The following is a 27,718-nucleotide window of genomic DNA, read 5'->3' as shown; positions in this document are numbered from 1 at the left end:
ACACCTGAACTCAGACTTACTTTACCACCAGGCCTCTTGACAAGATTAGATTAAAGGCATAAAAACAAAATAAGCTGGATAACGAAATGGCACAATGAAGAATACCATACAGCAAAAAGAACTGAATAAAATGAGAAACCTCTAGTCCAGCAAAATACTGAAACAGATAGAGAGATGGAGGAAGTGAACAACTGTGTCCAAACAGTGAACTCTATGGCTTGTCATTCAGTCAAAACTGTTACACAACAGCCCCATGGGTAATTTAATGTTGACTAAGCACATTAGAGTAAGTGTATGTGTGAAAGAGAAAGCTCTCTTGATATTTTTGCAAAGCTACTGGAGGTTTTTATCAAATTATAATGGCAAGTGAAGGGAACCAGCCCAGTCCTAGCTTCCAAAGCCAAAGAATCCCAGCATGCATCACTGCACTGTCTGAAACAATGTTGTGCATGGTGAACCCGGATGGCACTTAACAGTTTAAGCCACAGAGGATAATGACACCAGGTTAGAGATTCGGGCTAAAGCACACAAACACAAGCTAATGATGTGGTGTGATCAAACTCTGACTTTTAAGGTAGCGAGAGCGGAAGAAACATGGAGAACCTACACTCGATATCCCAAAAATCAGGATGTGATCACAATGATAATGTAATAACTTCATATACAAGACTTCATCAACAACTGTACTGAAAATTAATGGCAGTCTGTGTGTCAGAGAAAAAGTCTTGTGTAGCAACACTCTACAATGAGAGTAAATCACTCGCATATGTGATTAAACTTTCACCCTGGGTGACTAAATGATGTCTAACATTAGCCATTGGCAAAATAAATTTTAAGAGTTTACTCGACAGTGTGCGAAGTGAGCGGAACTAATGCACAAACAGCAATCACATTGGCTGGTGTTCACCTATTATCGTCCCTGTTTTGATTTCGGCAAATCAGTTTGAGCAAATGCAGACAACGTGATTAATATTCATGAACCCAGCAAAGGTTGTGGGTTCGAGTCTCGGGCCGGCAATACCACGACTGAGGTGCCCTTGAGCAAGGCACCGAACCCCCAACTGCTCCCCGGGCGCCGCAGCATAAATGGCTGCCCACTGCTCCAGGTGTGTATTCACGGTGTGTGTGTGTGTTCACTGCTGTGTGTGTGCACTTTGGATGAGTTAAATGCAGAGCACGAATTCTGAGTATGGGTTACCATACTTGGCTGTATGTCATGTCACTTTCACTCACTTTCACACACACACACACACACACACACACATATACACATGTATATACATGGGGCCAACAGGCACATAGCAGTGATTATGTGTTGGCCAAGACGATGCCACAAAATCCATGTTTCAATTATCTTTGGCTCTTTGTGTGCACTGAATAGTTTATCATCAAAATATTCGGTACAATTTTGGTACAAGGATAATCATTGTTTAACAGCAAGCAGTTATAAGTAACATTTACATAACTATTAAAAAAAAAAAACCTTCAACTAATAGTGAATACTAACAATGTCACACGACTGAGAACTGATGCGAATACTGCTGGTAGCTAATCTCTTGCTAAAACTGGACCCAGCCAATAATGCAGTCTCTTCTGTGCAAGGGGCAGGATTATTTAATGCTTAGAGAAAGAGAAAATACAAAATGTGGAAAAAAATATAATGTATTCATTGTAAAAACAAACCACTGAATGTGTTTGAGTCTAAATGAGTGATGGTACATGAGGAGCCCGGGGCAAAAAAAAAACAAAAATCATCCAACTAGTTTCCACAATGGAAACTCAGCAATAAAGCATTTTACATACACTGAATAATGATCAGTAGACAAAAAAATATGTATAACAATGACAACAACAGAAACCCAAACAAAAACAAGGAATATATAAACACATATGATCACAAACACAAAGAATAGCATATCAAGAGAGAACCAAATTGTTGTTTAACCTTTAAAGAAATAGTTCACCCAAAAGTAAAATTGAGCATCCTGTATCCATAATATTGCTTTCTGCTGTGAAAAAGTCTCTTCATCTGAATCAAGAGAGAAATATGCACAGATAAAGCTTTTGACTTGATACATTTCTCCAAATCTGTTCCTAATAAGAAACAAACAAATCTACATCTTATATCTTAGAGGCCTGAGTGTGAGTAAATTTTCAGCAATTTTTAATTTTTGGGTGAACTATTCCTTTAATTAACAAGCCTGCTCCTGGTAATTCAAAACACTATTAGATATCAGACAGGAAAAAAAAAATCAAAAAACCAGCTTGATGTTGAGACATGCAGATACAGCCAGCAGGTGGCGCAATGCTGACCCTGTATGTGCAGTTCCTCAAGACTGAGAGCAGGGGACTAGGCCTTCAGATGACACATTAACACATTTTGGCTGATATTCCCATCCTTGTTCAATAGCTTTTGAGGTTTCATCAATGTGAAGGCGTAGTAACCATCGTGAAGCACTTGTGGTGTATGAATGTACAATTTATTTGATCAATAATTGAAGGAAAAAATTGAGCTGTAGGTTTGACTTTACATGCAACAGCAAAGAAACCACATGTATTATCTTTGTAGTATTTTATGGTTCCATCTTTACATATTCATACTGCAAACTCTGGTATAATATAATTTCTCAGATTTAGTATCTTAAAGTGAACATTTTATGATTATTAATAATCTGAGCCAAAAAAAAAGAATAGGATACAGCAGTAAATTGTGCCGTGTATGAAAAAATTTTGACTACAGAAAGACATTCACACAGCACAACCATGTACTTTTTATGTGTATGTGAGTGTGTGCAAGTAGAAGATTGCTGGAATGAGGAAGAGTATGTGAAGTCGCGGCATGTCAGGACAGAATCTCCGGAAAGCAGAAGAAACCAAAGTTACCTCGGTTTCTCCTTCTGTTACCTCTTACAGCCCCAATTTCTTTCTCTACCTCTATATAAAGAGAAAGTCCCTCAGTTACTCTTTTTATAACCTATATAACTCCCTCTCTTAACCTTTCTCACCGTATTCTTATTCTTACAAGTAACTGTACATTGTTTACTGCTAAAGCATTTGCAGCTAAGCTGAAGAAACAAAACAGAATTGAAATTAAAAAAAAAAAAACAAAAATATATATATATATATATATATATATATATATATATATATATATATATATATATATATATATATATATATATATATATATATATATATATATATAAAATATTCATCTTGACTGACATATCAATTGAAAAGAAGGGTAAAGGGGTGACTTTAATAATATAAAAAAAACTGATCGAAATGAACAGAAAATGAATCAAACTAAAATAAAAATGAAACATAAAACCTTTTTTCCTCTCTTTTCACCACACATCTTCCATTCTTTTTACTTTACACAGTCATCATTTCCCAACTTGAACACTGTGTGCCAACATGCCCGAAGGACACAGACGTGTGTTTCTGTGCAGCTCTAATAGGCACGCACCCAAAACACAAAAGAATGAGGGAATGAAAGAAAGAGATGTTCAAAGGAAAAAAAAGCCATTATAAAGGAGAGCGAAAAAGAATGAGAGTGAGAGGAAGGAAAATAATAACACCCTCAAAATACAGTAAGCCCAAGTCTAAATCACATATCTACATCCAGTCCAGCTTCATAGTGCAAAGCATCCCAGCATGCATCAGCAGGAGGAGGAGACATAATCTGATTATCTAATAATGTCTTGAGTTGCTCCTCTCATTCTGTCACATAAGGATCATCTCTGGGTAACAAACACAAAGTATTCTTGTATATAAATAATCCCTCTGTGATCATTTCTAGACCACATAGACACGCGCATCATGACTAAACCTTAATCCACTCAGTCACTAGTGACCAGTCCTAGAAAGCCCCTTGCCTTATGAAGAGTAATCCTGCATGTGTGTCCTACCGCGATTCGAACGCATCAGGAGCTGTCTGCTCTAGAGGTCGATCTATAGTGGATTTTGCTGATACCGATAGCTAGGTTGGACCACACTGGCCGATACAGATTAACCGATAGTTTTTAAAATGGATACTGAACAAACACTAAAATAGTGCTTTATTTAAAAAAACAACAACAACAACTCAGTACTGAATCATACTAGTAGTAGTAATAATAATAAAAGTAATAATAATAATAGTAAATGTTGAAATTACCACAAAATCTGTTTTATTTTTTCCTAAATTCTGTTTTTTTTTTTTTTTCAAATTCCGTTATTTCCATTCAAATTTTTTCACATCAATTTAATAAAAGTTTAACAAAAATGTGTTTACGTCCTCATTTAGAGAGACGACAGAAGCTGAAATCACAGAGAGCGTCACATGTGCTTCAGTATAAATGAAACCTCGCGTCTGCGCCATTAGAGTCACGCAGAACATGCAGGATTCATATTTAAATCGACTTCTGTGGCTTAATAGTAGCAGATACTAGTTCATATCGCGATTTGATTTAAGTGTAATGACATACTTATGATTAATTCATTCAACATTTGACCAGTTCCGTGACATTCCGCGTTAAACTGCAAATTCTGTTTTTATGACTGGATTCCGCGATTCCGTCCGCGTTTTCCTCATCACGGAAATCATAGGGCCCTACAATTATACCAGCACAATGTATACTCTCAGACTTTAACTGCTTCTATTCTTGAACACTTAATGATTATCTAATCAAAATAAAAGAGCAGTGCTGAGTCTAGGAGAACTCACCGGTAACACACACACTCCGGATGCATTGCATTCAGCTCGAACAGCGGTCTGAAACAGTTTATTTATTCACCAAACGGATACAAAGTTAACTTCGAGAATTAACAATGAGCCATAGATAAGTTTGAAGTTCAGTGTTTAAAGAAACGGAGCAAACTGAAAGATCTATAATATAGATCTATGAATGAAGCATACAGACTTTATTAGAGCCACAGAAAGACAACCGTTTCGATGAAAATGCTCATTATACAATTCATTATGTACATTAACAATGATTCGGGGCGAATATAATGTAATTTAATGGAAAACTATGTGAATGGCACTCTGTGGCGTGGCAGGATTTTCTGTCAGCTGCATTTAAATCCGGGTCTGAAGTTTCTCGCTCTGTTCAGCGTGCAGCATCACATGTTTAAACAAATAGCACATGCTGTCAGTGATTTCAACCACTAGAGGCCGCTCTCGCACTGTATAATGAAAACAGACCCATCTCAGCCGCTCCAGCAACGGACACAACCCAGAAAACTATCAGCATGGATTTTTGCCGATAACCGATTGTTCCAGCAATCAACTATCGGTGCCGATTAATCGGTCGACCTCTAGTCTGCTCACTATAGCTCTCACAATACCTTGATGTGATGACATTTTAAATGTAATGATATTTCACAATATTACGGTTTTCAGTATTTTAAAAAAAAGGTCTGTCAGACTGATAAAAACCTGTGCACCCTGACTCCTTTAAACTGCATAGAGCCAGCCAATCAAATTGAAGCTTGCAAATTTGAGAACCCTCTTGCCATTTTTCTGCAATATGTATGAGCTGAGATCAAATCAGTGGCTGAGACTGCAAAAATCCTATTTTAAAGATGATACAACACCAGTTATCTGAAACTCAGCATGTAAATCAAGCACTAACTCATCTGTGACAAGGTTATGTAATCAAATTACTGATTACACCTTTTAAAAGTAATCACGTTACTGTTCTGATTACTTTCTTTCAAAAGTAATTAGTAACAGTACTTTTTTGTCCATGAAATTTATGAAATCCCAGCATACACACTCCCGATATATATTTGTTATTAAAGCATCAACATTCACAGAACAGTGTTATTTTTAACTAAAGTAAGTGGCTGCTGAGTGCATGGTTTGCCATTGTAGAATGCAAGCAAAGAGCGCTGCATTTATAATCTCTAAAAAACATCTCAGTTCATCGCAATCTCACAAATCTCTGTTATAACACAATAAATATATGCATAATGAATCTTTCATAATGTCTACAATTCTTGTGTTATAATGAGAGGATTCGTGAGCACGCAAATTTGCATTGCATTGCTCAACACTGCAAACACGTGTTATAGCCTAAATAAAAACTCTGCATACGCTTGCATCTGTTAATCATTTATATTAGTTCATGTTGGTTTTGTGCAATAGATGAATAACAATTTATTTGCTTAGATATTATTTTGAGGGAGTCCCGTGAATCATTTTATTCTCCCTCATCCCGCACACACACAAGTGTCTACGCCCGCACCAGCATCTTGTCCCGCGCTGCACTCTACTGCGTCGGGTCTCGCGGGAGAGCAGGTTACTAAGTAATACATTACTGCCCAACACTGTCTGTGTGCCAATAATCAAAGGGATAGTTCAATCAAAAATGACAATCTTTCTTCAGTGGAACGCAAAAGAAGAGATTTTGAAGAAATATAATATTTCAGCACTGGACTCCACTGACTTTCACTGTATGGACAAAAATACACATTTTTCAAAATTTCTTCCTTATTTGAAGTAATGTAATATTTGTTTAGTGGAATGTGAGGGTGAGTACAATAACAGAACATTCATGTTGGGGTAAACTATCCCTTTAAATTTATGCATAAGGCAGAAAAGAAAGAAACAAGAAAAAAAGAGATATAGCATTTATAGTGTGTTGATTGCAGAAATTGTGTGCACATGTAAGTGTATAATGTGACTGCCATGCATGGTATAAGTGGAAGTGTGTGTGTCTCTCTCTCTCTCTCTCACCGGTTCCTCTGGGTACATGGTGTCTCCGCAGTGCTGCTCAGTGCAGAATATCCTATAACTGGAGACGTGGCAGAAAATGACTCTGAACTGGGCTGGATGCAGGATGCTAGAGCCAGTGCAGAGCGCTAATATACACACACACACAATCAAAGCTACACTCTCCTCACCCCCTCCCATTTAACACCGTCACATCATGCCACTGAACGTCCCGACCCAAACTCTCTCGCTCTGTTCTCAGAGAGATTCAGCAAATCTTCATATGAACGTAAAGGCTATCCCTCTATTCACATGTACAAAAGTCGTTTGGGGAAGTCGTGGCCTAGTGGTTAGAGAGTTTGACTCCTTACCTAAGGTTGTGGGTTCGAGTCCCGGGCGGCAATATCATGACCGAGGTAGCGGGGTTTTTGCTTTCATGCAACAGCAAAAAAAACCACATGTATTATCTTTGTAGATTTATGGTTTTCCATTTTTACAATTCATACGCAAACTTGGTAATATTTTTCTCAGTTTTAGTACTTAAAGGAAATTTTATGTTTTTAAAATCGGGCCCCAAAAAAAAAAGAAAGGATACAGCAGAAATTGTGCGGTATGAAAAAATTTTACAAGAAGCTTTCACACGCAAACCCATGATTTTTATGTGTATGTGGTGTGGCAAGAAAAATTTGGGGAAGGAGGAAGAGAGTGAAGCGCGGCATGTCGGGACAGAATCCCGGGGAAAGCAGAAGAAACCCCAAAGTTACCTGGTTTTCTTTTGTCCCTTACAGCCCCAATTCTTTTTTCCCCTTATAAAAAGGGAAAAAAGTCCCCAGTTACCTTTTTAAAAACCTTTTAACTCCCTCTCTAACCTTTCTCACCGTTTTTATTCTTACAAGAAAATGTACATTGTTTATGCTAAAGCTTTTGCAGAAAGTGAAGAAAAAAAAACAAAATTAAAATTTAAAAAAAAAAAAAAAAAAATATATAATATATAATATATAATATAAATATTTTAAATATATATATATAAAAAAATTATATATTTAAATTATATAAAAAACCATTTTGACGAAATAAATTTGAAAAAAGGGGTAAGGGGGTGATTTTAAAAATAAAAAAAAAAACTGATCGAAATGAACAGAAAATGAAAAAAAACTAAAAAAAAAATGAAACAAAAACCTTTTTCCTCTCTTTCACCACACACTTCCATTCTTTTTACTTTCCAGTATCTTTTCCCAACTTGAACACGGTGAAAAATGCCCGAAGGACACGCTGGTTCTGTGCATTTAAATAGGCACGCCCCAAAAAACAAAAAAGAATGAGGGAAAGAAAGAGAGTTAAAAAGGAAAAAAAAACCCATTATAAAGGAGAGCAAAAAAAGAATGAGAGTGGAGGAAGGAAAATAATAAACCCTCAAAAACAGAAGCCCAAGTCTAAATCCCCTATTAACCCAGTCCAGCTTATGGGCAAAGATCCCAGCATGCACAGCAGAGGAGGAGACATATGATTATCTAAAATGTCGAGTTGCTCCTCCATTCTGTCAAAAGGGATATCTTGGGTAAAAACAAAAAGTATTCTTGTATAAAAATATCCCTCTGTGATATTTCGGCCACAAGCCGCGCTCATGACAAAAAATTAAACCACTCAGTCACTAGGCCCATCTAAAAAGCCCCTCCCTTTTTGAAGAGAATTGCATGTGTGTCCTACCCGATTCGAACGCTTTCAGGAGCTGTTGCTCTAGAGGTCGATCAAAGGGGTTTTTGTGCCCGTAGTGGGTTGGACCACATGGCCGATACAGTTTAACCGATAGTTTTTAAAAATGGATACGAAAAAACCTAAAAAAAGTGCTTTTTTAAAAAAACAAAAACAAAAACCGTAAAATATATAGTGTAGTATAAAAATAAAATAAAAATAATAATAGAAATGTGAAATTACCACAAAATCTTTTCCATGAAATCAATTTTATTTTTTTTTGTCTTGCAATTATTAGGACCCTATGAAATCCGTTTTATTTTAAATAAAAGTTTAACAAAAATGTGTTTACGCCCTCTTTTAGAGAGACGACAGAAGCAAAATCACAGAGGCTCCTGTGTTCAGATAAATGAAACCTCGCGTCTGCGCCTTTAGGTCACGCAGAAACATGCAGGATTCATTTTAAAATCCTTCTGGGCTTAATGTAGCGATATGTTCATATGCGTTTTGTTTTAAGGGTTTTAATGACATATTATGATTAATTTTAACATTTGCCCCAGTTCCGTGACATTCCGCTTTTAAACTGCAAATTTTTTTTTTATAAATGGATTCCGCGTTCGCCCCTTTTTTCCTCATCAAAAAATCATAGGGCCCAAAAAAATTTTTACCGCAAAATGGAAACCTCGATTTAACGTTCTTTTCTTGAACACTTAATGTTTATCTAATCAAAATAAAAAGAGTGCTGAGTTGGGAGAACCCCCCGGTAAACACCCCATCGGATGCTTGCTTTTCAGCCGAACAGGGGTCAAAAAACCCGTTTATTTATAAAAAACGGTAAAAGTTAATTTGGGAAAATTTAAAAAGGGCCATAGTAATTTTGAAGTTCAGTGTTAAAAAAAACGGAGCAAAGAAAGTTAAAAATATAGATCTATGAATGAAGATAAAGACTTTATTGGGCCCACAGAAAGAAAAACCGTTTCGATGAAATGCTCAATCAATTCTTATGTACTTAAAAGGATTCGGGGAAAATAATGAATTAAGGGAAAAACTATGGAAGGGCCCTTTGTGGGTGGCAGGATTTTTGTCAGCTCATTTAAACCGGGTCGAAGTTCTCCTCTGTCAGCGGGGGCGCTCACATTTTTAAACAATAGACATGCTGTCAGTGATTTAAACCACTAGAGGCCGCTTCGACTGAAAGAAAACAGCCCCCATTCAGCGCCCCAAAAAGGGACAAACCCAGAAAAAACATCAGTGGATTTTTGCCGTAACCGATTTTCCGCAATAAACCCCACGGTGCCGATTAATCGGTCGACCTATTTGCTCACAAGCCTAAAAAACCCCCTTGATGTGATGACTTTTTAAAGAATGTTTTTCCCAAAATATTAGGTTTCAGTATTTAAAAAAAAGGTCTGTCAGATGATTAAAAAACGTCACCCGACTCCTTTAAACTGCATAGAGCCCCCAATCAAATTAAAGTTTGAAAATTTTGGGAAACCCTTTGCCTTTTTTTCGAATATGTATGAGCTGAGATCAAATCAGTGGTGAGACTGCAAAAACCCTTTTTTAAAGATGTACCCCCATTTACAAATCGCATGGAAAAGCACTAATCACTGTGAAAAGGGTTTAGTAATCAAATTACTGATCACCTTTTAAAAGTAACCCCCGTTACTGTTTGTTTATTTTCTTTCAAAAAAAATTTAGAAACAACTTTTTGCCATGAAATTTAGAAATCCCGCATACAATCCGTTAATATTTGTTTTTTAAAGATCACATTCAAGAACAGTGTTTTTTAAAAAAGTAAGTGGCGCTGCGTGTAGGGTTTTGGCAGGCAGAATCCCAAAAGACCCTGATTTATAACTCAAAAAAAGACATCTTTTTATCAAAAAATTCTCAAATTCTGTTATAACACAAAATTAGATAAAAAATTTTTCAAAAAGTCTACAATTCTTGGTTATAATGAGAGGATTCGTGAGCACGCAAATTTGCATTGCATTGCTCAACACTGAAAAAACACGTGTTTAGTAAATAAAAACTCCCCTACGCTTGTTTTGTTAATCTTTAATTGTTCATTTTGGTTTTGGAATAGAGAATAACATTATTTTTTAATATTTTTGAGGGAGTCCCGTGAATCATTTATCTCCCTCATCCCGCACACCCCAAAAGGTCTCGCCCCCCCCCCACCAGCATTTGTCCCGGGCACTCACTGGTGGGTCTGCGGGGGGGAGGTTCTAAGTAAAATTTAGCCCAACATGTTTTTGGCCAAAAATCAAAGGGATAGTTCAATCAAAAATGAAATCTTTTTTTCAGGGGAAACGAAAAAAGAAGAGTTTTTAAAGAAATTAAATTTTTCAGCCTGGCCCCACTGATTTTCACGTAGGAAAAAAAATAAAAATTTTTTCAAAATTTCTCCTTTAAAATAAAGTAAAAGGGTTTAGAAAACACGTGGGGGTGGTACAAAAAGAACTTTCAGGGGGGTAAAAACCCCTTTAAAAAATTTATGAAAGGCAGAAAAGAAAGAAACGAAAAAAAAAGATTACTTTTAGTGTGTTGATTGCAGAAATTTTGTGCAATGAAGGTATAAGTGACTGCCTGCATGGTATAAGTGGAAATGTGTGGCTCTTCTCCTCTTCACCCGGTTCCCCTTTGGGTCATGGTGCTCCGCAGTGCGGGGAGTGCAAATACAAAATGGAGGTGGCAGAAAGACTCGAAATGGGCGGAGCGGTGCTAGAGCCGGCAGAGGCTAAATACACACACACACAATCAAAACTACACTCCCTCACCCCCTCCCCTTAACACGTCACATCTGTGAACGTCCCCACCCAAACTCTCTCGCTCGTTCTCAGAGAGATTAGCAAATCTTTTTGAAAGTAAAGGATATCCCTTATTCACATGTACAAAAGTCGTTTGGGGAATGTGGCCCAGTGGGTAGAGGGGTTTGACTCCCTTACCCCAAGGTTGTGGGTTGGTCCGGGCGGCAATATCATGACCGAGGTGCCCTTTAGCAAAGGGACCCAAACCCCAACGCTCCCCGGGCACGCAGCATAAAGGGTGCCCCGCTCTGGGGGGGTGCACGGTGGGGTGTGTTCACGCTGGTTTTGTGCCTTGGGGGTTAAATGAAGCACGAATTCTGAGTAGGGTCACCTCGGGGGTGTGTGTCACGTCATTTCACCGTAAGATGAGTAAGGAATTTTCAGACTGAGAGTTTTATCTCTTTCTCCCTCAAACTCTCTCTCAGGGGGTGAGAGTACTAGCATGTCCCCAGTTCTGCAGGGGACAGGCAGCACATTTAAAGACACAGTTGCACAACAGAACCGCCTTGTCAGATCTTTTACCTATGGGTACTGAAGATATGAAAGGGGGGAGCCCGACCTTTTTTTGGGTTTGGGGGATTTATGTTTACAGGCAGTCCCCATCATGAGGGGGGGGAAAGGTTAGATTTAAACGAATTACAGTGACAAAAAAAAAGAAATTTGTAAATTTGGAAGAGAGATTTTTCCTTTTCCATTTTACCCCAGAAGATTTAATAATATCACCCCGATTTACATTTCTGACAAGGTCAAAGGTTTTGGGGTGGAAGTTTTAAAAAAGTTTTTTAAAAAATTCCTAGTTTCTAAAGGGTGCATTTTTGAAAAACAAAAAACAGTAAAAAAAATAATTTTGTGAAAATTATTTCAATTCAAAAAAACGCAGCAAAGCGAATTTTCAACTCATTACTCCAGTTTTCAGTTTTCACAGGGTCTTTAAGAATATTTAATTGTGATTTGCTGCTCAAGAAACTGCCTTATTTTTATAATGTTGAAAAACAGTTTTTCTTTTAAAATTTTTTTTTAAAACCGGGGATATTCTTCAGATTTTTTGATTAAGTTTTAAAGCATTATTTTAATTTTTATCAATTTAATGCATCCTTTTCAAATAAATTTTTTAATGATGTATCTGTGGAGGGGGGGAGCTTTAAGACAAAAAATTAAAGCCATTTCCCACACAGCCTTGAGAGACAATTTTCTGTTTAGCGAAATGCTGTGAGACACAGCAGAAGAAAAGACAGAAAAAAAAGTGGGAGGGGATGACGAAAATAAAAGCTCGAAGGAAAGGAAAGGGGGGGGGTGATGTGAGGAGAGAGAGAGAAGAGGAAGAGAGAAAAATGACTTAAAAAAATGAGAGTAAAAAGGCGAAAAACCAAAGTACAAGGGGGTGTACAGGAAAGTGTTTAAAAAATGAAAAAGGGGGTTGTGTGTACAAAAGATGGTTAGAGTGCAAAGTTCTAAAACTTGTTTCAAAAAAACAGAAAATTGGCAATTTGACTATTACATTTTTCAAAAGGGGTTTAAAAAAGCAGAATTCAAAAAAGGGGCTTTTGGAAAGAGGAAACTATTGCTGTTTAAAGTTTAAAAGATTTTTTTAGCGAAAAATTCTCTGCCCCAAGTTTATTGTTATTGTACATAAGTATGCATTCAGGGTTTATTTTTCCCAAAAAGGGGAAAAATGAGCCCCCCCCAGGCACCAAAAACATTTTGGCAGCCTGCTAAGATCCCCTCGCCTTTCCAGCTCACCATAGTGGAGTTTGGGGGCGTAGTACGTAACAAGCTGGCCAGAGAGGTTTAGCCCGGGGGAAATGGCTGATGGATACATAGGAAAATAAATCAGATTTTTTGAAGAAATGCAAGCAAAATTTTTAAAAATTGCCAAAAACGCACAGCAAAAAGGGGTAAAAAAGGGTAAAACAGTGGTGTTTGAAGATGAAGGAATCTGAGGGATATTTTGGGTTTCAGTAGAGGCCAAACTTTCAGAGTTTTTTCTCAAAAGGGAAGAAGTTTTTTAAAAGTTTGCTCTTTTGTTAAGCCCCGTTTTGAAATTTGGGGGGAAAAAATTTTTAAAATTTTTTGTCTTTGGTAAGCATTTTAAAATTTTTAGGGGAATGTTAGCAAGAAAAAAACTTCCTTTTTAAAAAGGGAAAAGGTTTCCCCCGGGGGTTTGTTTTCGTTAGTTATTTGTATTTGGCTATGACACTTCCGGAAACTGATAAAATCATTTTAATCCCGAGTTTTTTCCCAAATTTCTCCCTGTAAAACATTGGGGGCGGGTCGGAAAAAAATCCCGGAAATTTTTGAATTTCTTTTGGGGTTTTTATCCGGGCTGCTTTCCCCCTCCGAAACTTGCCAAAGGGGACCTTTTTGTTTTATTGGCGCTCCCCCAACCTTTTTCCCTCCCCTGGCCCTCCACGGGGGTTGATTACTTTCTTTCAAAAAGTAATTTAGTAACAGGTACTTTTTTGTCCATGAAATTTATGAAATCCCAGCATACACACTCCCGATATATATTTGTTATTAAAGCATCAACATTCACAGAACAGTGTTATTTTTAACTAAAGTAAGTGGCTGCTGCGTGTATGGTTTGGCATGGCAGAATGCCAGCAAAGAGCGCTGCATTTATAATCTCTAAAAGACATCTCAGTTTATCGCAATCTCTAAATTATATGTTTTTTATAAATAAATATATGCATAATGAATCTTTCATAATGTCTACAATTCTTGTGCTATAATGAGAGGATTCGTGAGCACGCAAATTTCAGCGCTGCATTGCTCAACAGTGCAAATACGTGTTATAGCCTAAATAGAAACTCTGCATACGCTTGCACCTGTTAATCGTTTATATTAGTTCATGTTGGTTTTGTGCAATAGATGAATAACAATTTATTTGTTTAGATATTATTTTGAGGGAGTCCCGTGAATCATTTTATTCTCCCTCATCCCGCACACACACAAGGTGTCTACGCCCCGCACCAGCATCTTGTCCCGCGCTGCACTCTACTGCGTCGGGTCTCGCGGGAGAGCAGGTTACTAAGTAATGCATTACTGCCCAACACTGTCTGTGTGCCAATAATCAAAGGGATAGTTCAATCAAAAATGACAATCTTTCTTCAGTGGAACGCAAAAGAAGAGATTTTGAAGAAATATATTATTTTTTCAGTGGTGTACTCTGATTTTTTCTGTATGGACAAAAATACACATTTTTCAAAATTTCTTCCTTATAAGAAATAAAGTCATACAGGTTTAGAAACACGTGAGGGTGAGTACAATAACAGAACATTCATGTTGGGGTAAACTATCCCTTTAAATTTATGCATAAGGCAGAAAAGAAAGAAACAAGAAAAAAAAGAGATATAGCATTTATAGTGTGTTGTATTTCAGCACTGGACTCCACTGACTTTCACTGTATGGACAAAAATACAAATTGCAGAAATTGTGTGCACATGTAAGTGTATAATGTGACTGCCATTCATGTTGTTAGTTGGTGTCTCCGCAGTGCTGCTCAGTGCAGAATATCCTATAACTGGAGACGTGGCAGAAAATGACTCTGAACTGGGCTGGATGCAGGATGCTAGAGCCAGTGCAGAGCGCTAATATACACACACACACAATCAAAGCTACACTCTCCTCACCCCCTCCCATTTAACACCGTCACATCATGCTGAACGTCCCGACCCAAACTCTCTCGCTCTGTTCTCAGAGAGATTCAGCAAATCTTCATATGAACGTAAAGACTATCCCTCTATTCACATGTACAAAAGTCGTTTGGGGAAGTCGTGGCCTAGTGGTTAGAGAGTTTGACTCCTTACCCTAAGGTTGTGGGTTCGAGTCCCGGGCGGCAATATCATGACCGAGGTGCCCTTGAGCAAGGCACCGAAACCCCAACTGCTCCCCGGGCACCGCAGCATAAATGGCTGCCCACTGCTCTGGGGGTGTGTTCGCAGAGTGTGTGTTTGTGTGTGTGTGTGTTCACTGCTGTGTGTGTGCACTTTGGATGGGTTAAATGCAGAGCACGAATTCTGAGTATGGGTCACCATACTTGGCTGTGTGTCACGTCACTTTCACATGTACAGATGATGTAAGGATCTACAGACTGAGAGTTTTCATCTCTTTCTCCCATCAATCTCTCTCTCAGGGGAGTGAGATGTACTAGCATGTCCTCCATGTTCCTGCAGGTGACCATTGGTCATGCACATTAACAGACACAGTTGCACAAACAGAACACGCCTTGCTCAGAGTCTTTACCTATGGCATACTGAAGACTACTGAAATGATGATGCCAAGACCCTTATTTTGGTTGGAGGATTTCTGATGTTTACAGGCAGTCCATCATCATGAGGGGATGGGAACAGGTTAGCATTTAAACGATATTTACAGTGACAAAAAAACATGAAATTTGTAAATTGGAAGAGAGATTTTGCTATACCATTTATACCACAGAAGATATATTTAATAAGCTATCACCATGATTTTTACATTACATTGACAAGGTCACAAGGTTTGGGATTGGTAATGTTTTAAAATGTTTTTCAAATAAATCTCCTATGCTTACTAAGGCTGCATTTATTTGAAAAACAAAATACAGTAAAAACAATAATATTGTGAAATATTATTACAATTCAAAATAACTGTCAGCAAAGCTGAATTTTCAACATCATTACTCCAGTTTTCAGTGTCACAGGATCTTTAAGAAATCATTCTAATATGCTGATTTGCTGCTCAAGAAACATGCCTTATTATTATCAATGTTGAAAACAGTTTTGCTGCTTAATATTTTTTCTTAAAACCTTGATATATTCTTTCAGAATTCTTTGATTAAGTTTAAAAGCATTTATTTGAATTTTTTATCAATTTAATGCATCCTTGTCAAATAAAAGTTTTTGAATGATAGTGTATCTGTGTGAGTGAGAGAGCATTCAAGACAAAGCATTAACGCCATCCTACACATGCCTTGATGAGACAAGTATTTGCTGTTTAGCAGAAATGCTGTGATGACACAGCAGAAGAAAAAGACAGAAAAACAGTGGGAGGAGATGACGAAAATAAGAGCTCGAAGGAAAGGAGGGAGTGTGACTGTGAGAGAGAGAGAGAGATAGAGAGAGAGAGACATGACTTAAAAAATGATGAGTAACTATGGCGAAACCAAAGTACAAGGTGGTGTACAGGAATGTGTTTAAGAATGAACATGTCTAGGTGTCTGTGTGTATCAAACAGATGGTTAGAGTGTCAAATGTTCTAAAATCTTGTTTCAAAAAAACAGAAAATCTGGCAATTAGACTCATCTAAATTGTTCAAAAGGGCTTAAGAAAGCAGAATGTCCAAACAGACTTTTGGAAAGAGGAATACTATTTGCTGTATTAAAGTTTATAAGATTTTTGAGTCGAAATACATTCTCTGCACCAAGTTTATTGTTCATTTAGTACTATAAGTATGCCATTCATGGGTTTATTGTTCCCAAAAGTGTAAACATTGAGCCTCCCAGGCACCATCAAAACATTTAGAGCAGCCTGCTAAGATCCATCAGTCACTTTCCAGCTCAACCAATAGTGAGAGTTTGGGGCGTAGCTACTGTAACAAGCTGAGCCAGAGAGTGTTTAGCCAGTGTGGCAACATGGCTGATGCGATACATAGGAAAATAAATTCAGATTTGTTTGAAGAAATGCAAGCAAAATTTTGAAGACTTGCCAAAATACGCACAGACAAAGGGGTAAAACAAGGGTAAACACTAGTGGTGCTTTTGAAGATGAAGGAATCTGAGGGAATATTTGGGTTTCAGTCAAGAGGCCAAACTTGCAGAGTTTCTTCTCAACAGGTAAGCTAAATGTTTGCTACATGTTTGCTCTTTTCTGTTAAGCCCAAGATAAAATGTTAAGATATTGTGAGGCAAGGAAGGACATGATGAGTGTAAGGAGCGTTTGCAAATGTCGTTTGAGAATAAGCTTTATTTTTGTAATTCTGCTAGGTGACACTAGTAGCACAGAAACTGATAACTTCACTTTTAATATATGAGTACACAAATGGTTCTCACCTGTAGGTTATCAGTTGAACCGCTGCTGAGATCATCCCCGGATTCTGAATCATTTCGGTTCTTATCCGAGCTGACTCCCTCTCCGGCAAACTCGTCATAAATTGCACCTTTTTCCAGTCCTCGACTGCTCTTCTCCAACTCTTTCTCTTTCTCCCCATGTACAATGCGACTTGGGGACTTGGCTCTGGAACGAGGAAGTGAGCCAGGTAAAGTGTTCAGGTAAGTTTGGGGGACGTGTGCGGTCGGGCTACCTGGGCTGCCTCTGTCATCATTGGGCGGCAGTAAAGCATTGCCGGAGGGAGAGGGACACGGGCTCTTTTTGTTCTCATCTGGCCGCTGAACCTCCAAGCCAGATGGTCGAATGGGCCCGGTCCCCCCTCGGCCTGCTCCACCGAGGGGTTTAGGAGGGGGCATGAGAGCCCGTCGCAACTCCCGCACATACTGTGCTGGGACATAGAAGGCCTTACTGGCCTCGTCCTTGCGCACCTGCCACCAGTCTTCATTGGTCTTCTTCACAAGCAGGTAACTTTCCCCCTGTTTAATGTTGATCACACGGTCTTTGAATTTGTAATCATAGTCATACTCCACCTCTATGTATATCTGACCCGGAGCCACCGAGAGTTCTGCCATCGCCGTCAGAGGTCAAAGGTCAACAGCAGGAGTAGAGGAGCATGGTGAGGTGTGGTGGGTTGATTTGAAATCAGCTGAAGGAGAAAGAGAGAGACAGAGGACATTTTATCAGAAATATCGATGACTTCCTTATCAGGGTGTGCAATGTTTTGCGGTTGCAAAGTCAAGGCAGTGTTATGGAAAATGACTGAAGATTAACAAATAAATGCTTGACCAACCAATGTCATTCATTTCCTTTTTGACTATATGAAAATAAAAGATAAGGAAAAAATGACAAATTAAATTTTAATTAAATTAATGCTGTTGGTTTTTCATCTTCCTGGAATGTGATGTCATTAAAACTGGCTTAATGTCAATTTAATTGATAATACAAAAGATTAACAGAATGGAAAGCAAAACATGAATAAAAAAGAAAAAGATTATTATCTTATTTGTATTAAAATTACAAAGAAATAGTTTAGATTAAAACATTTAGATTAAAATTAAGGGGGAAAAAAAGCATTTAGGATGCACAACATACAGAAAAGCTAATAATCAAATGATGTAAACAAGCAGACAAACAAGTTCAATATTTTGGACAATATATAAAAGATATATATCTCTTTCACCTAAACAACTACTCTCATGACTGTTTGAATGACCACTTTTCTATATAAACCTGCAAATTTAGCCCCCATTTCTCATCTTCTCATCTAATAACTTTTTAACACACAGTATTATAAGTAAGGTTCACAAATTAAAACATGAAGCAAAAAACTCCTTCCTGTGAGTTCAAAACATTCACCACTATGGAGAAATCAGGATTTTGAAACAAAGAGGAATTTGCTTCAGGGTATATGAACTTCAGCACAAAGCAAACATCCACACTCAGGTGTCTTTGACTTGGGCAACTCATCCTGATTGAGACACAGTCAATTATGAGGTCACATAAATTATACAAAGCAGATTAAGTGGCCTTTTCAGTTATTTAGACCTTTAAACACACACCATACACATTCAACTATGATAAACATAATAATATTACACAAAACTAAACATATCTGTCTAAAGTATTATTCATATCTCCAGGGCCACAAGTTTTTAAACATTTAGCCTAAGTAAGTAGTTAAGCAAAAGTGCAGCAATGACTTTGCTAACAAACACGTGGTCTTTACAAAGGATTCTGTCACATTACTTGTACCATGTTAATGCATCCCAATTCAGCTCTCTATGTGCTTATGTTTGGATAATTGCATTTCTAGTGTTTTTAATAATGTTAATGGTTGGCAACATAATTTATTTGTTTACTGAGTTTACATATAATTTTCCTTCAGCACCAGACACCAAAAAAAAGCTCATTTTATGTCATATATTGAAGGAAAAGCTCATTGCCAATAGCCAACTGGAATAGCTACATCTGATTTTATGTCTAGAAAAAAATGTATGACAAAAGTCTATTAATCCTGTTGAAGTTTATGTGGATGTCTGATGAGTGCAGGTGTCTTTCCATCCTCATATCTAAAGCACAGCATCAAAAGAAATCACTGATACCCCATGCACGCATGGACTCAGCAACTAAACACTGGCTTATTATACACAAGCCTGATCCAATGAATGATGACAGAAAGAGTAAATCCTGCGGTGAATTGTCTGAGAATAGGATTTTGGAAGAAAAGAAAAGAAAAAAGAAAAAAGAAAAAAAGAAAAGGTTCCTACAACTTTTGACCAATGAACTTCCATTACTTTTTCCAAGACTTTCTAGTAATTCATGATTACTGTAGAAGTATTTTTATACACAATTTTACAAGGAAACACAATTCTCAAACACAGATAGACAAACCTTTTTAACGATTTTGGTCATTTTCACATGACTTTTCCAAGTTTCCCATGTCCTTGGGAAACCTGGAGAAAGATCAAAGCTTTCTTTCATGTTTTTGGACCTGGAATATCAACAAAGTTTCATTCAAAAGTAATTTTTGTTTGTCATGGGAAAACATTTAATGAATGACAAGAATGTCAGTAAGCACAAAGCCAGTGTTTCAGTTAATTAAATAAATAATGCACAATAAGTTTAACAAGAAAATGTAAGAGCAAAGCATGTGACAGACAGAGAAAGCTCATCATATCTCCAACACATCACTCGCATACTGCCCTCCTGTCAACACGAGGACAGCTTCAAGAGGTTTCATATAGATTTTAATCCAGGGTTTAAACAATTTAAGGCCACTTAAATTAAGTGTTAAACTGCAAGGCAGGACATATAAACTACCGTTTTACAATTTGCCATTGACAATTATAATTTTCCCCATATATGACAAAAAAAATGAGTAATTTCCTTGTCATTTTACCTCCGCGTACGACATAAATCTGTGTCGTTATGTCATATACACACTTCAAACAATGACACATCAAAGTCAAATGTCACAAAATTCGTTTTCCCAGTCAAACATAATCCAACTGACCAAATAAAATAATAATTAAAAACTTATTACAAAAAAAATGGTAAAAACAGATTGAGGCTAAACGGAAGATCTTTAATCGGAGATGAAATTCCTTACCTCAGGTATATTAACGATAAGGGTCACACTTTAAAACTCACCAAGGTGACAGGTTAACGTCTCAAATTAAACTTTCAAATTCAATTTTCTCAGGAAATTCAGTGTTAAAGTCTGTATACAGTGTTTTCTCCTCTGGAAAGAGGTGAGTAGACCTGAGGAAACAGGTTCGCTCTCATTCCTGCTAAGTTACCAGCTAACACATTCACAAAATCCGTAAAACCCTATTAAACACCCATAATTGTTTCTATTTCTACAGGTTACCGACAAATGAACGTACCTCAAGAAATCCTCCAGGTGTTTCGTGGGCTAGGGCGAAAGAAACCGGATGAATTTCACGTTCATTGGGCTTGCTAGGCAGTTGAGCGTCGAAGTTCCTTGTTCCCGAGCCGCGGCACGAGCGAACGACTGCGGCACGTTCGCGCCCACTTTCCCACAAGCGCACTCCCGCGCGCTCCTGACGGGCCGGTGCTTGTGTGAACTTCACCTGGACTCTGGAGGGTCGTATGACGGTAAACTGACGCCACCGTGAGGCTATAGATGAAAAACCTCACAAAACTATCATCAAGAAATTAGGAATTTAAAAAGTGCTCTCCAAAATATTTTTCTGATTTTCATTGCTTTAGATGCCAAACTATCAAAACAAGTGGCGTCTATTTAAAAAAAAAACAAAAAAAGGCAAAAAAATTACAAGCACAATTTTCAGGGGGGAAAATGAAAAAATATATATAGGTTTCAAATTATTAAACAATATAGTTCTAAATTAAGACATGAGGTATTTGGACACTGGTTGTCAGATGTTGGTGGAACATGTGGTTCCCAATCCTGGTCCTGGAGAACCCCCAACACTGCACATTTTAGATGTCTCCCAATTCAAACACACCTGATTTAACTCATCAGCTCATTAGTGAAGACTCCAAGACCTCAAATGTGTGCGTCAGATAAGAGAGACACCAAAAACGTGCAGTGTTGGGGGTTTTCCAGGACCAGAAATGGGGACCACTGTGTTACTGTAATGAACTAATTAAAAATTTAGTTTAATATGGATCAGAATTGTCAGAAATTGGATTTTGGAACATTTGCTCACCCTAATCCAGATACAAATTTTTCCAGAATACCAGATCTGGATTACCAGTGCTAAATGAAACTACATCACAATGTAGGCTACTATTCTATATAAAGACAGAAAACAATGCAATAAAACAATACAAACATCCCTACATCGGTGTTTGTAAGTCATTTTAAACATGCAGTAATATATTTAGTCATTTATAGTTAAAACTTTCAGAAAACATGAAAATTGTCATGTCAGAAAGTGCAGAGAATCTGTAGTATAACCAACACAATAACTGAGCTTCTCTGCTCAAAACAATCTAAAAGAGCGAAGGTTACTCATAAATTTCTTCCTGTTTGAACTTTATTCCATCCAGCACACCTACCTTCACTTTCATTAAATACTGAACTATTTTCCTCCTGCTCAGTCTGGCAGTGAAATTCAACAGCTTTTTGTCTTACTTTTCTTTGTGTTTTAACTGTTTGTGTTGGTTTTTTCAGTAAAATGGCAGAATCCAATGTTTCTTTGGCTCAGGATCAGTTGAAATATGTTGAGGAACTACTGTGCTGTTGCAATAATAGCATACTGATATTAAATATAAATAAAACAAAGAAATTAGTAATATTAGGCAGGGGGTTGCAGTTGTGCCTGTAACAATAGACATTCACCCAGTTGAGATTGTGATCACTTTAAATATCTTGGCACATAGATAGTAAAAGTTCTTTGGATAATACTAATTATATATATTTTTTTAATATAAAAATGCATGCAACATATGTTTATAATATGGTAAATAAGTAGGTTTGAGGTAAATCAGAACAAACTGGAGATTGCTTACAAATCATTGATTGGAAATGTGCTAACCTATAACTTAATATCTTGGTATGGGCATCTTAACTGTAAACAGATAAATACTCCGGCAAGGGTCACTAACATAGACAGTAAAATCAACGGCAGACCACAGAACAATCTGGGTGAGGTGTATACTTCAGGATGGGTTGGAAAAGTAGAGTGTATTCTAAAAGATTCATCCTCTGTATGAACAGTTTGTTTTACTACTCTCTGGAAGACCTAGGGCAAATAGGAATATTTATAAAAAATATTTTTACCTTCTGTGATTGGATATATTAATCAAAATAATAAGGTTAATGATTGTGTTACATTAGTTTTGACATTTGTGTTGTATTGCTGGTGTGGCCAAAGACAAATTTCAACCTTGGTTGACAATAAAGTTGTATTGTATTGTTTACCAACAGAGGTAGTTGGAGGAAACCCAGAGTAAATTACACCAGAGAATCCAGGAGAGACAGAAGGTGCTTGAGAAGCTGAGAGAGATTGTAGAGTCTCAAAAGGTGAGTTTTGAGCAGAAGAACAGCTGCTGGCTGCTGAAGAGCTGTTTAAGACTTAAGTTTGGACTTTCCTCCAGTCAGTCAATGAGGAACCAGTGCTGGAGCTCTTTCAGTCCTCATTTACAGAGTCCAGACCACATTCACTCAGCCTCTCTATGCTGGGTTTAGAGTCAATTATACATTTGGATCAGTTTCAAAAGCAAAACTGTGTGAACTGAACTGTATTGAAGATACAGAGGATTATGTCTGAGGTCAATGTAAAATCAGTATCTGTGAAAAAATTTATTTATTTATTTCCAGATCAATGAATTAATATACTATTTGAACTCCTATCAGTGAACTAACTTGAAACTTTATTTGTGTGTAAATCTTAGTTTAATCAGATGAATGAATGTTTATTAAGAAAGACTGAAAGAAAAGATGTGGAACTGTGGAAATAACATCATTGACACCAACAGCAGAAAAAATACTTGTAATGTAACTTAATTTACTTACTTGCTTAATAACAAACAAATTAGAAGCATGGGAGGCTTTGTTGTGTTTCCTTTATTAATACACATATATTAACTCAATGGATTTACAGGTTCCTCTTCGTCTTCAAATATTAAATGTCTAAACAATGTTGGATTCAACAGTGACACTACAGAAAGACATTTACTTAAATGAAAATGCAAATATGTATTATGTTTTCCATCTCTGGATCTTCTCATGTTGCCTCAACAGGCTTACAGTAAGCCATTAATCATTTATTTTAACCACAGTGACTTTAACCAATAACAGAAAGGGTCAGTCCTGCTCTGTCTGCCTCCCATAAAGAGTACTTACTTAGAGCACAATGGTAAAACACTTGCCCTGTATCTGTGTTAAATTAGGATACTTAACTGTAAACCAGCTGGATGCTCACACTCTATCTGGACATGATTTTAGATCCTTTATTTAAATTCAAATGTAAGTTTGTGTCACTGCAGTTCCATTCTTCTTCCATTATTGTCAATGGTTCACTCTACCAAATAACCTGAAGGTTTCAAACTCTTTCTAACTGACAAGACAATGACACTTCTTTTAATTTTACATTTATCATGGACATTATTTAACAAAGTTATCACATGACAATCATGGAGCAGTTATAAAAGCAATAAACTATTCTACAATCATTTATGATTTGCATATTAAATATAATTTTATAAATCGTCATGCAACAGATGTGATAATACTATAAAATGATTAACAGTAGACTCATTGTAGGGACACTTAGTAAACAGTGAGAGGAAATATTATGAGGGTCAGCATAAGTATTTGTGCTCAAAGGGCAGCAGAGTGTTAGATTGCAACGTTACATGAGAGATCAACTATTAAAACAAACATACTTTCAACAGAATGCAGGAATAATTTTAAATGTGTAAAAGACATTCATCTGACCAGCTCTCTCTCTCCCGCTTTCCCTCTCTTCCTCCCTCTCTTGGCCACTCCTACTTTCAGTTCAGTGAAAGTGAAACTCATCATTACTTCCTTCTTAGTCTGGGTGTGGGATTCAGCAGTTTTGTTGTTGTTGTTGATTTCAGTTTCTAAGATCTAGACTGTTTGAGTTATTGTTTTTGCAGTAAAATGGCAGTATCTAATGTTTCTTTGGCTCAGGATGAGTTCAGCTGTTCAATCTGTCTGGATCTACTGAAAGATCCAGTGACTATACCCTGTGGACACAGTTACTGTATGAGCTGTATTACAGACTGCTGGGATCAGGATGATCAGAAGCGAGTCTACAGGTGCCCTCAGTGCAGACAGACCTTCACTCCAAGACCTGTTTTAGGTAAAAACACCATGCTGGCTGAAGTGCTGGATAAACTCAAGAAGACAAAACTCCAAGCTTCTCGGCCTGCTCAGTGTTCCACTGGATCTGGAGACGTGGAGTGTGACGTCTGTACGGGGAGAAAATATAAAGCCATTAAATCCTGTTTGGTGTGTCTGAACTCTTACTGTCAAAATCATCTTGAACAACATGAGAATCTCTTCCAAGGTAAGAGACACAATCTAATGGATGCCACTGGACAACTGCAGGAGATGATCTGCCCACAACATGATAAACTACTAGAGATTTTCTGTCGTACTGATCAGCAGTGTATATGTTATTTGTGTATAATGGATGAACACAAAAACCATGAGACTGTATCAGCTGCAGCAGAGAGGACTGAGAAACAGGTATTAATTGTACTCTAATGCAAACATAACAATTGCAGCATGATAAATTTGAAAATATATCATAAAACGTTTTTTGTTTATCATGCACTATGGGAATATTATATATTTTTATAAAATCTAATAATAGTGGTTAATGTAAGAAAAGCAGTTAGTAACACTAACACTTAAATTATTTAATTGATTGTAAGATTAACAAACAAAATAAATACAGCCATTTCTAAAAATCTTCAAACTTACTGGTTAACAGACACATATGCTGAACAACAATCCTTTCCAACAGAGGCAGCTGAATGAGACAAAGAGTAAATTCCGCCAGAGAATCCAGGAGAGACAGAGGGAGCTTGGGGAGCTGAGAGAGATTGTAGAGTCTCACAAGGTGAGTTTTGACTGCATGGCTGCTGGAAGAGCTGTTTCAGATTCAGTTAAGACTCTCAGTCCTTTAAGTCCCACTGAAGCCCACTGTGGGGAACAGGCTGTGTGAGGTAGCAGTAAGAGCTGAGTGAATGAACTGATTCTAATGCTTCTCTTTCTGTGTGTCCTAACAGCGCTCTGCACAGGCAGCAGTGGAGGACAGTGAGAGGATCTTTACTGAGCTGATCCGCTCCATTGAGAGAAGGCGCTCTGAGGTGACACAGCTGATCAGAGATCAGGAAAAGGCTGCAGTGAATCGAGCTGAAGGACAACTGGAGCAACTGGAGCAGGAGATTGAAGATCTGAGGAGGAGAGACACTGAGCTGGAGCAGCTTTCACACACAGACAATCACATCCATTTCCTCCAGGTAACAGAGATCTGACAAACAGGACAGCGGTCTTCAGGAAGGGACAGAGATTGTGTTTCTATCAAATGTTTCTGTGTCTTTAGCTGGTGTTTCTATTGTGTCTTTGTGTCTGTTTCCAGTCTCTCTCTGTTACTCCTGGATCTACAGACTCACCCAAAATCACTGTCAGTTCTCGTCTCTCTTTTGATGATATTGGTAAACCTGTTTCTCACCTGAGAGAGAAAGTGGAGCATTTCTGCAGAGAGGAGATGGAAAAGATATCTGATATGGGTAACACACTGGATCATTCATTTACTCTTATAGGTCAAGCATCATGCCAGAACATGCATAAATATAAAACATATATGGGATACATACTATGTTCTCTTTTCTTTAATATTAAACTAATATTGTTCATTCATTCAGTGTCTGTTGGTTTTCATAGTAAAATACATCGAGTTTATATCCACCCCAGAATCCAAGAAAATGGACGAGTTTCTACAATGTAAGTAAAAATGACAACATACACCTAAGGGGTATAAAAGAAAAAATTACACAGAAAAAATTAAAATCATGCCATTTAATGTCAGTAACTTCAAGATGATTTAAAAGCAGCTTATGTGATTTATCTCTTTCAGATTACCGTCGGTTCACGCTGGATGAAAACACAGTGCATAAATACCTCTGTCTGTCTGAGGAGAACAGAATGATTACTGAAACTAACACAGAGCAGTCGTATCCTGATCATCCAGACAGATTTGATAGTTTGACTCAGGTGTTGTGTAGAGAGAGTGTGTGTGGACGCTGTTACTGGGAGGTTGAGTGGAGTGGGAGAGGAGTATGTATATCAGTGTCATATAAGAGCATCAGCAGGAAGGGACGGGGTGATGAATGTGCATTTGGATATAATGATCAATCCTGGTGTTTGTATAGCTTTCCTTCCAGTTACTGCAAATACTCATTCTTTTACAATTACACAGAGACTGAGCTCACTGAAGTCTCCAGCTCCTCTAGAATAGGAGTGTATGTGGATCACAGTGCAGGAACTCTGTCCTTCTACAGCATCTCTGACAAAAGGACCCTTATTCACAGAGTCCAGACCACATTCACTCAGCCTCTCTATGCTGGGTTTAGAGTGTATGGATCAGTGAAATTGTGCGACATCACAAAATAGATGATGCAGTCATATAGTGCAACATGTGATATTATCAATAAAAATACAAGTAAAAAACTTATAACATTAAGCTATTAATAGTTCTAATGTAAGGGTGAAAGAAAAACATCAATCTTCTTTGTAACCAATGGCACAAATAATATACTGTCACTAATGTATGCTGTAAATAAAAATATGACAGAACAAAAGGCCATCATGTAATTTTTCAGGCCTTTGGAATCTGAATATATGACATCACAGTTGAATGATGAATTAACAACCTTGCAGTTGAAGATGTTGCTGTTCATTCTGTTTATGAAACACTGAATGAAAACTGAAGAGTGATCAACATTTAAGATTTTACTTCAATAAACATAAAAAGCAAAGAAAGTTTAGCTTTTTTTCCCTAGTTTACGAGACAGGAGAATTTGCACATTTCAAGAAAAAAAATGAATGAAGAAATGCAAATAATAAAATGAAAATGAAAAAACTGACATACATTATTGAATAAAATTTTACTGTAAATACATTAAGATGATCACAGATAAATTGTAACAAAAAACAGAATAAGGAATAAAAAAGAATTATAATATGATTTAGTATCATTTTTAATTGTTAAGGAATTTTAATCTAATTTTTTGGGTGAATTTTAAGTTATTAGACAATTATATTTTTTGGAGTTTACCACATAATAATCTATAATTTTGTCATCATTGTTATTCTTCTGTTAATCTCGTTCTTTTTTTATTTTATTTGTTTTATTAATGCTCAATAACTACATAAGAACATTGTCAAGGAATTACATACAAATACATAT

At 37.2% G+C, this 27,718-nt stretch overlaps 2 protein-coding genes across 4 annotated transcripts in view; one reads left to right on the top strand and one right to left on the bottom strand.

The window, feature by feature from the left end:
• LOC109072771 (rho GTPase-activating protein 12-like) overlaps positions 1-20,942 on the bottom strand; it is a 31,360-nt gene extending 10,418 nt beyond the window's left edge. For both annotated transcript variants that reach the window (XM_042778446.1, XM_042778447.1), the window contains exons 1-2: positions 20,672-20,942; positions 17,228-17,931 (exon numbers count right to left, since the gene is read on the bottom strand). In XM_042778446.1, the coding sequence (XP_042634380.1) occupies positions 17,228-17,857 (630 nt within the window). In that variant the 5' untranslated portion in view covers positions 17,858-17,931; positions 20,672-20,942. The remainder of the gene's footprint in view (positions 1-17,227; positions 17,932-20,671) is intronic.
• Positions 20,943-24,279: 3,337 nt separating this feature from the next.
• On the top strand, positions 24,280-27,105 carry LOC109058170 (tripartite motif-containing protein 16-like). Of its 2 annotated transcripts, none has more exons than XM_019075393.2 (6): positions 24,280-24,990; positions 25,238-25,366; positions 25,536-25,769; positions 25,889-26,039; positions 26,194-26,253; positions 26,387-27,105. In XM_019075393.2, exons 1-6 carry the CDS (start codon positions 24,400-24,402, stop codon positions 26,920-26,922), a joined length of 1,701 nt encoding a protein of 566 aa, XP_018930938.1. In that variant the 5' UTR covers positions 24,280-24,399; the 3' UTR covers positions 26,923-27,105. The 2 variants fall into 2 exon arrangements, with proteins under 2 accessions (XP_018930938.1, XP_018930939.1); XM_019075394.2 differs by having other exon boundaries at positions 24,283-24,990; positions 25,271-25,366.
• Positions 27,106-27,718: the final 613 nt, after the last annotated feature.

Source organism: Cyprinus carpio, chromosome A2 (assembly GCF_018340385.1).
Source record: "Cyprinus carpio isolate SPL01 chromosome A2, ASM1834038v1, whole genome shotgun sequence".
Classification (NCBI taxonomy): domain Eukaryota; kingdom Metazoa; phylum Chordata; class Actinopteri; order Cypriniformes; family Cyprinidae; genus Cyprinus; species Cyprinus carpio.
Note: the sequence above shows the minus strand (reverse complement) of the source record. Positions and strands in the feature narration are given on the sequence as shown.